The sequence below is a fragment of the Oncorhynchus gorbuscha genome, linkage group LG06 (genome assembly GCF_021184085.1).
Source record: "Oncorhynchus gorbuscha isolate QuinsamMale2020 ecotype Even-year linkage group LG06, OgorEven_v1.0, whole genome shotgun sequence".
Lineage (NCBI taxonomy): Eukaryota > Metazoa > Chordata > Actinopteri > Salmoniformes > Salmonidae > Oncorhynchus > Oncorhynchus gorbuscha.
The window spans coordinates 94,025,327-94,035,445 of NC_060178.1; the positions used below are offsets into that span (position 1 = coordinate 94,025,327).

The window sequence follows — 10,119 nt, forward strand, 5'->3', positions numbered from 1 at the left end:
CATGAGAGCAGACATCTGTCTTGTGGCATGTAAACAGAACAGAGGATTGCACCAAGTAATAATAATAATAATAATATATGCCATTTAGTGTAGAGAAGTAGGAGTAAACACGCAGTAATTAATTCCATATTCTACTCACTGCCATAGTTTCTCTCTCTGTGTGTGTGTGTGTGTGTGTGTGTGTGTGTGTGTGTGTGTGTGTGTGTGTGTGTGTGTGTGTGTGTGTGTGTGTGTGTGTGTGTGTGTGTGTGTGTGTGTGTGTGTGTGTGTGTGTGTGTGTGTGTGTGTGTGTGTGTGTGTGTGTGTGTGTGTGTGTTCTATGCATGAGGCAGTATGCATGCCCATTATCAGCCCATATAAGAAAATGGCCTAATCCTACACAATGGCACCCCCGCCTCCCCCTCCCAGTTAGCAGCCAACTGATGGAAAACAAATTATGCCCCAACTTTGACCATATGCTGCACAGTGGAGCTCCATGACATTACACTCTGCACTGCACTAATTTCAGTTGAAGGGGTTTGGCTTGAATTTAAAAAGCATTTTAACCAGCGCTGTTGTACGTGGTGATTAGCTGGGGTAAATTTAGCCAGCCAGCATAAATGCATTGACTGTGTGTCTGTGTACAATGTGCGTGTGTTACATCTATACTGTTGTTTTAATTCATGCAGTACAACATGTAATCGTTTCCATGCACTGATCTTCCCAGTGTGAACACAGGACCTCAAGCCTCTTTGTTCTGCTACCCCCCGTCGCCATGCCGCTACCCCCCGTCGCCATGCCGCTATGCCATGCCGCTACCCCCGTCGCCATGCCGCTACCCCCGTCGCCATGCCGCTACCCCCCGTCGCCATGCCGCTACCCCCCCGTCGCCATGCCGCTACCCCCCCCGTCGCCATGCCGCTACCCCCGGTCATCCAGTGTCTTCCTATGTCCAAAGACTACTCTGTGCTTTACAGATATTCCCTTTATCTATGGAAACATTTGAATAAATTAATTTGACTACTGCCGCATAGGCAAAGTGTGAGCTTAGTTATTTAAGCATGATCGTGCATAAATTATAAATAAATATAAAGCTGTAAAACCTAAAACCTATAAACCAGAGGGAACAATGGAAATGACTGGCGTTGGCAATGTCCTTATATGATGCTGTGACAAAGGCTTGTAATTGTACATGTAGATACTGCTTCCCGAAAGACCAAGTTACGTTAACAAGCCATTGTTACGCATCCCTTTAAATCTTTCCTCTTCTGTCCATTGAGTTTGAGTGTATACACACATACAGACCAATAGGAATAAAATACTACTAATGGTGAATGAGCCGTTGAACAGCACTCCAATTCACTGAAGGGCGGAAACATAACCATGAAGAACAAATGTAAAATGTCCCTTTATATTCATCATCTCCAGCACCACCTCAACATGTGAAAATGGCACGTCTCTATGTTCTGCAGTAAAAAAAAAAGAGAGGAAGTGTTTCCAATGATCTCAACCAATTAGTAGGCAACGCCTACTCATAATTGGTTAACAATCAGATACACACTGATGATATCATTGGAAACACTCACCTTCCGCCATTTTCACATTCAGTAGGTTGATGTTGGGCCGGTCCTGGAGATGATTCATATGAAGTTGAAAAATAGTGAAACTTTAATTTAAATAGGCAATTAGGTTTCAACAAGGGTTGTGAAAAGGGTTAACGCTACAGCAACAGGATGGACCAGTGAGACATGTAGAGGGTCCCCTCTTCAGCGTCTGCTAAACTCTCCCAGTTTAACCCCAACAGATATCCTGCTTTTCTTCTCGAGACAAATGTTTACAATACATGGCCTTCGCCCCCTGCCTTGGGTTGTCTCTTCTTTCGCATCATGCAAGCAGTATTGAATACCACAGGCTGTGGTTTAGCGCTGCCATTTGAATCAATCCATTCGGAACAGGTGCCACTGAAGGTTCTAATGAATGAGCCTGTTTTGACAGCCTTCCAGCCGAAAAAGTCGACTTTCCTGTTGAAAAATACGTTTATCTGATATTTTTCAGGGCATTGAGCAGCCGTTTCAATAGAACTGCTTTGTAATGGAAAGAATAGCCTAGCTTAAATCTCCGGCACGAACTTCAAAGCAAGTCAGCGCAACAGACGTATTGACGACGAAGCACATTGCTGCATGCGTTTTTACGCATTCACCACACCGAGTTCAATTAATATGCTGAGTATAGCAAACTTAACACCTTCCTAATAGAGTTGCGCATCCCCCTTACAAGTGATCATAGCTTTCACCAGGTCAGTCTTATGAAAATAGCAGGTGTTCTTAATGTTCTGTATACTCTATGTATATGCCCTCCTATTTGATGGATACATATCACTTGTTGTCCCACTTGATGATTAAGAAATGTGTCCAGTAACCATCCTCCACTAGAACTCTCAAACTCCAGGCAGCATACTGCCTTCTCCCTTCAGTTTTCCGCCATTAGCTTCGCTCACGACTGCCTCATGTGATCTACAATCCCGATGCTGCGTTAACGTTTACAAAAACGTCAATAATCGCTTGCAGCACGGCTTTCAAAACATATGGCCCTTTCAACCGCGAGAAGAATCATTACAATAATATATACACTTACTGTAGCAGTTTTGCACAGATCCATACAACTATGGGTGCCTCCATCCGATGAAACTACACTTCCCGAGTTAAGTTTACACACAGGTGTTCGCCTCTTGTCTTCAGTCTGTCTTCAGCAAACAAGCACTGTAGCGTGGAGATATGGCCTTGTGGGAACACTAACCGTACAAAGGTGTGTATCAATTTACCTTTTTTTAACGATTTCTCGCTGAAATAAGAGATACGGTCCTTATGCTTCCAAAACCGTACTGCAAGCAATGCATGTTAAATGTTCAGAGTCTTAACAAAATGCCCCACTTCAGAAGCCGCCTTCGCCCAATGACTTAATAAGTGTATTGGAATGGAACCGAGTCATGATCAAAGGCTATTTTTACCCTACCTATATTTACACCCATTTATGACAACAGTTGACAAAATACCATTGCATTTCTTAATACCTTACTGTTAGAGGGAAACAAATACATTTCTGATTAAATGCATGCAGTGGTTACAACTATTCATTGACTTATGCTTTACGGCGCATAACCTATATCAGTCCATCCACACACCAAAGCAAATGACCATGAAACAGAGAGAGAGAGAGACGGCGAGTGAATCATCGTGAGTCTTACTTTGATAGTCTTCGTCCATCTCTTGAATGCAGTGATGAGAGTCCAGAAATCAGATCGGTGGGTCAAGGAAGATGTGTTTTATTACTCGCTATAAACTGTAGATACTGTAATGACAGACCGATGGCTCACACAGAGAGCTGAGCTGTGCAGAAATGCAACAGCGCCATGTGTCAATGACAAAATCCCCACATGAGAAATATATGCTGCAACCAAATAAACATCTATGTATTATGTGTAATAAAAATGTCAAAGAATTTGATGTATTTAATCCAACGAGAATAGCTATCCTGCCACTACAGAACCCTCTCGATGATCCTGGTTACTCCAAAGCGATGCAAAGGATAGCGGATGCTTTACTCTGCGATGGCAACGTTTACCATACGTCATCCCTTCGCTCCGCCTTGGGGTTGACAGACAACCCCTCCCTTCATACAAATGTTTCATTAATTCCAAGGAGCCTGCACATATACAGTGAATTCGGAAATTATTCAGACCCCTTGACTTTTTCCACATTTTGTTACGTTACAGGCTTATTCTAAAATTGATTACATCGTTTCCCCCTCAATCTACACAATAGCCCATAATGACAAAGCAAAAACACGTTTTTAGAAATGTTTCCAAATTTCAAAACATAAATAATAATAAAGAAATATCACATTTACATAAGTATTCAGAACCTGTACTCGGTACTTTGTTGAAGAACCTTCGGCAGCGATTACAGCCTTGAGTCTTCTTGGGTATGACGCTACAAGCTTGGCACGCCTGTATTTGGGGAGCTTCTCCAATTCCTCTCTACAGATCTTCTCAAGCTCTGCCAGGTTGGATGGGGAGTATTGCTGCACAGCTATTTTCAGGTCTCTCCAGAGATGTTAGATTGGGTTCAAGTCTGGGCTCTCGCTGGGCCACTCAAGAACATTCAGAGAACATTCAGAGTCCCAAAGGGTTGTGTGCTTAGGGTCGTTGTCCTGTTGGAAGGTGAAGCTTCTCCCCAGTCTGAGGTCCTGAGCATTCTGGAGCAGATTTTCATCAAGGATCTCTCTGTACTTTGCTCCGTTCATCTTTGCCTCAATCCTGCCTCGATCCTGCCTCGACCCCGCAGCATGATGCTGCCATCCATGCTGCTGAAAAACATCCCCACGGCATGATGCTGCCACCACCATGCTTCACCATGGGGATGGTGCCAGGTTTTCTCCAGACTGGATGCTTTGCATTCAGGCTAAAGAATTCAATCTTGGTTTCATCAGACCAGAGAAACTTGTTTCTCATGGTCTGAGAGTCTTTAGGTGCCTTAGGGCAAACTCCAAGCGGGCTGTCATGAGCCTTTTTACTGCGGAGTGGCTTCTGTCAGACCACTCTACCATAAAGGCCTGATTGGTGGAGTGCTGCAGAGATGGTTGTCCTTCTGGAAGGTTCTCCCATCTCCACAGAGGAACTTTGGAGCTCTGTCAGAGTGACCATCGGGTTCTTGGTCACCTCCCTGACCAGGGCCCTTTTCCCCCGATTGTGCAGTTTGGATGGGCTGCCAGCTCTAGGAAGAGTCTTGGTGGTTCCAAACTTCTTCCATTTAAGAATGACGAGACCACTGTGTTATTGGGGACTTTCAATGCTGCAGAAAGTTTTTGGTACACTTACCCAGATCTGTGCCTCAACACAATCCTGACTCTACAGACAATTCCTTCAACCTCGTAGATTGTTTTTTCCTCTGACATGCACTGTCAACTGTGGGACCTTATATAGACAAGTGTGTGCCTTTCCAAACCATGTCCAATCAATTGAATTTACCACAGGTGGAATCCAATTAAGTTGTAGAAACATCTCAAGGATGATCAATGGAAACAGGATGCACCTGTTCAATTTCGAGTCTCATAGCAAAGTCACATAATAAACAAGCTATTTCTGTTTTTTATTGTAATACATTTGCAAACATTTCTAAAAGCCTGTTTTCACTTTGTCATTATGGGTTATTGTGTGTAGATTGCTGAGGAACATTTTTTATGTAATTCCTTTTAGAATAAGGCTGTAACTTAACAAAATGTGGAAAAAGTCAAGGGGTCTGAATACTTTCCGAAGGCCCTGTATATATAAAAATGTAGCCTATACTATCCTGTATAAAATATATAGATTTTTACTCCATCTATTCCAAAACTTTTTTTTTAATTCACAGATGTAAGATAGTCTCTGTTTTGTGCAACAAGCTTAAGCGGTCATTTAATGGTGATAATGACATTAATATGAATCTGTCTGGAGGAATATAATTTAAATTTGCCAATCGCATAATGAAATGGCATTCTGTATGACATTAATATTGAATTGCTCTTAGTGTTGGATATCAGGATCAAACTGTTCTTTCCCATTTCTCTGGAGAAGGTTAGGTTCCTCAATTTCTCTGGGGAATGTTAGGGGAATAGGTCACTCCATTTCTCTGGGGAATAGGTTCCTCAATTTCTCTTGGGAATGTTAAGGGAATAGGTCCCTCCATTTCTCTGGGGAATAGGTTCCTCCATTTCTCTGGAGAATATTAGGGGAATAGGTTCCTCCATTTCTCTGGGGAATGTTAGGGGAATAGGTCCCTCCATTTCTCTGGGGAATAGGTCCTTCCATTCCTCTGGGGAATAGGTTCCTCCATTTCTCTGGGGAATGTTAGGGGAATAGGTCCCTCCATTTCTCTGGGGAATAGGTCCCTCCATTTCTCTGGGGAATAGGTCCCTCCATTTCTCTGGGGAATAGGTTCCTCCATTTCTCTGGGGAATGTTAGGGGAACAGGTTCCTCCATTTCTCTGGAGAATATTAGGGGAATAGGTTCCTCCATTTCTCTGGGGAATAGGTGCCTCTATTTCTCTGGAGAATGTTAGGGGAATAGGTGCCTCCATTTCTCTGGAGAATATTAGGGGAATTAGGTTCCTCCGTTTTTCTGGGGAATGTTAGGGGAATAGGTCCCTCCATTTCTCTGGGGAATGTTAGGGGAACAGGTTCCTCCATTTCTCTGGAGAATATTAGGGGAATAGGTTCCTCCCATTTCTCTGGGGAATGTTAGGGGAATAGGTCCCTCCATTTCTCTGGGGAATAGGTCCTTCCATTCCTCTGGGGAATAGGTTCCTCCATTTCTCTGGGGAATGTTAGGGGAATAGGTCCCTCCATTTCTCTGGGGAATAGGTCCCTCCATTTCTCTGGGGAATAGGTCCCTCCATTTCTCTGGGGAATAGGTTCCTCCATTTCTCTGGGGAATGTTAGGGGAACAGGTTCCTCCATTTCTCTGGAGAGTATTAGGGGAATAGGTTCCTCCATTTCTCTGGGGAATAGGTGCCTCTATTTCTCTGGAGAATGTTAGGGGAATAGGTGCCTCCATTTCTCTGGAGAATATTAGGGGAATTAGGTTCCTCCGTTTTTCTGGGGAATGTTAGGGGAATAAGTCCCTCCATTTCTCTGGGGAATGTTAGGGGAACAGGTTCCTCCATTTCTCTGGGGAATGTTAGGGGAATAGGTCCCTCCATTTCTCTGGGGAATAGGTCCTTCCATTCCTCTGGGGAATAGGTTCCTCCATTTCTCTGTGGAATGTTAGGGGAATAGGTCCCTCCATTTCTCTGGGGAATAGGTCCCTCCATTTCTCTGGGGAATGTTAGGGGAATAGGTTCCTCCATTACTCTGGGGAATGTTAGGGGAATAAGGTCCTCCATTTTCCTGGGGAATGGGTTCCTCCATTTCTCTGGGGAATGTTAGGGGAACAGGTTCCTCCATTTCTCTGGAGAATATTAGGGGAATAGGTTCCTCCCATTTCTCTGGGGAATGTTAGGGGAATAGGTGCCTCCATTTCTCTGGAGAATGTTAGGGGAATAGGTTCCTCCATTTCTCTTGAGAATGTTAGGGGAATAGGTTGCTCAATTTCTCTGGGGAATGTTAGGGGAATAGGTTCCTCCATTTCTCTGGGGAATGTTAGGGGAATAGGTCCCTCCATTTATCTGGAGAATAGGTTCCTCCATTTCTCTTGAGAATGTTAGGGGAATAGGTCCCTCCATTTCTCTTGGGGAATGTTATGGTAATAGGTTCTTCCCAATGGTGACATCACAGATTAAACCAATAGTTAATCATAGCAAATTATGACATACAGTATTCAGCATGTTACAGGAACTCCAGTTAGTTCCTTCCTGTCAATCCCAACCCAGCCATGCCTCAAAATAGTAGTGATTTAGTGACTTCAGTGCATCCGACAAACATGGAGGAGTGTAACTAACTCACAGGAGTACAGGCACAGTCCACCCACAGGTCCTCCCACAGGGCCACTCACAGGTGCACCTACAGTTGCAGAGGACTCATGTCATGGCACAATGGCAGTTGAGGGCAAGAGCCATTATACAGCAGGGAAGGGGGAGTGGAGGATGCTCTGTTGTCATGGTAAAATAAATAGTTTGCTAATGTTCCTCTCTGTGTCCATTCACTCAGTTTTACGTGAGTGAACCCCTGACTCCCTATAGGGAGGTGTTGGGGTATAGCCCTACTGCTTGAACCCCTGACTCCCTATAGCGAGGTGTTGGGGTATAGGCCTACTGCTTGAACCCCTGACTCCCAACAGTGGGGTGTTGGGGTATAGGCCTACTGCTTGAACCCCTGACTCCCAACAGTGGGGTGTTGGGGTATAGCCCTACTGCTTGAACCCCTGACTCCCTATAGCGGTGTGTTGGGGTATAGGCCTACTGCTTGAACCCATGACTCCCAACAGTGGGGTGTTGGGGTATAGCCCTACTGCTTGAACCCCTGACTCCCTATAGCGAGGTGTTGGGGTATAGACCTACTGCTTGAACCCCTGACTCCCAACAGTGGGGTGTTGGGGTATAGCCCTACTGCTTGAACCCCTGCCTCCCTATAGCGAGGTGTTGGGGTATAGACCTACTGCTTGAACCCCTGACTCCCAACAGTGGGGTGTTGGGGTATAGCCCTACTGCTTGAACCCCTGACTCCCTATAGCGAGGTGTTGGGGTATAGACCTACTGCTTGAACCCCTGAATCCCTATAGCGAGGTGTTGGGGTATAGGCCTACTGCTTGAACCCCTGACTCCCTATAGCGAGGTGTTGGGGTATAGGCCTACTGCTTGAACCCCTGACTCCCTATAGCGAGGTGTTGGGGTATAGCCCTACTGCTTGAACCCCTGACTCCCTATAGCGAGGTGTTGGGGTATAGGCCTACTGCTTGAACCCCTGACTCCCAACAGTGGGGTGTTGGGGTATAGACCTACTGCTTGAACCCCTGACTCCCTATAGCGAGGTGTTGGGGTATAGGCCTACTGCTTATACCCCTGACTCCCAACAGTGGGGTGTTGGGGTATAGCCCTACTGCTTGAACCCCTGACTCCCTATAGCGGTGTGTTGGGGTATAGCCCTACTGCTTGAACCCCTGACTCCCTATAGCGGTGTGTTGGGGTGTAGCCCTACTACTTGAACCTCTGACTCCCTGTTGGGGTGTAGGCCGGCTGCTTCAGGGTTTGGAGGAAGAGTAGACAGGATGAGAGAAAGCATACAGAATTAAATGGATTTCTCAAGTGGGACAGATCCACCCCTTAATTACAATTTGGCCCCATACAGTTGGCTTACACTATTACTAGCCTTTTCCCCTCTCTCCTTAGTTACTGAGAAGTACACAGACTGTTGTTACATGAACCACACTGTGAGGATTGGAATACATTGGATTCTCTTCCGTTTCATGGATGGCCAAAGGATGGAGTCACAATTATGGGAAGCTGACCTCACTTCACCACACCCTTTTTACATAGTTTCCATGTTTTAAACACTGATGCGTGTTAACAGTAGAACAGCCATGACCTAACTATTACAGGAAATCAGCGGGTATTGATTGATCCTTTACCTTGGATGACCTTTCTTTTACAGTTCCCTTGCACAGTTTGCTCTTTCTCATATCATGATATCAGGCTAAGCCTAGGTAAACAAATGTACATGACATGGATCATGATATCCACACAGTTGAATATAGGATCATTCAGATTAGGATGTTCACATGCATTTATGCAATCACTGACACAGAAGCTAACCAAGAGATTTTTATCTGACCAGAATGAATAATGATGCAACTGCTGTGTGTAATGAACATGCGACAACCGTTTCCTGGAATAGAAGATTAATGGTCCTCTCACGAAGGCTGCAGGGGTAAACAAATGAAGAATCCTCACAGCTAATTCACAGAAAGACCCTAGTTAAGAGTCCAAGTTAAATGCAGAGACCTCGATTAGCTAGAAGCACAAAGCAGTTCATATTACAAAGACACTTGAAGGTAAGTTGAGTGGAATTCTGAATATTTTTTCTCTCTATTAAACTTTTTTGTGACAGTTGAGAATCTGCAAGGCGTTTAGAGGTTATCTCCTTAGGGCAACTCCTACATTACATGATGTGTTGGAGACAGATGTTTTGGGAGTTTATGATGTTTGTATCTGAGCAGAGGTTAGGCCGATGTAACAACAACCCGTCCTCCATTACACACTAAATCAAATTTCCAGATTACCCTCGACAATCCTCCTCTTTCTCTCTCCCACTCCCTCTCCTCCTGTTTCTCACCCTCTTTCTCTCTCTCTCGCTCTCCCCCAATCCCTCTTCCACTGTGACCTCTGTTTTATCTCAGCTACAACAGAAGATGTGATACAGAGAGTAACGCTAGCTGGTTATAATGATGCACTGAGGACCACTTATCAGGGGAGTAGACAGAGAATAGATCTAAAGTTCAATTCAACAACACAGATACAGACGAATACACACAGAGAGATAGAATCCCCATACTTTAATGATGACAGCTTCTCCATCCTAGAGGGAGAGATCAATCCTTTCCAGGCCCAGGGACATGTACTAGTCTGTGGCGACTCAAATGCCAGAACTGGACAACAACCTGACACCCTCAG

General features: G+C 44.8%; 1 protein-coding gene across 4 annotated transcripts in view; it reads right to left on the reverse strand.

The window, feature by feature from the left end:
• LOC124038566 (cytohesin-3-like) overlaps positions 1-3,606 on the reverse strand; it is a 60,798-nt gene extending 57,192 nt beyond the window's left edge. For 3 of the 4 annotated variants that reach the window (XM_046354594.1, XM_046354596.1, XM_046354593.1), the window contains exon 1: positions 3,224-3,606. In XM_046354594.1, coding sequence (XP_046210550.1) covers positions 3,224-3,242 — 19 coding nt within the window. In that variant the 5' untranslated portion in view covers positions 3,243-3,606. Of the gene's footprint in view, positions 1-2,613; positions 2,859-3,223 lie in introns of those variants that run through there. The other variant, XM_046354595.1, reaches the window with a different exon arrangement.
• Between the last annotated feature and the right edge of the window lie 6,513 nt (positions 3,607-10,119).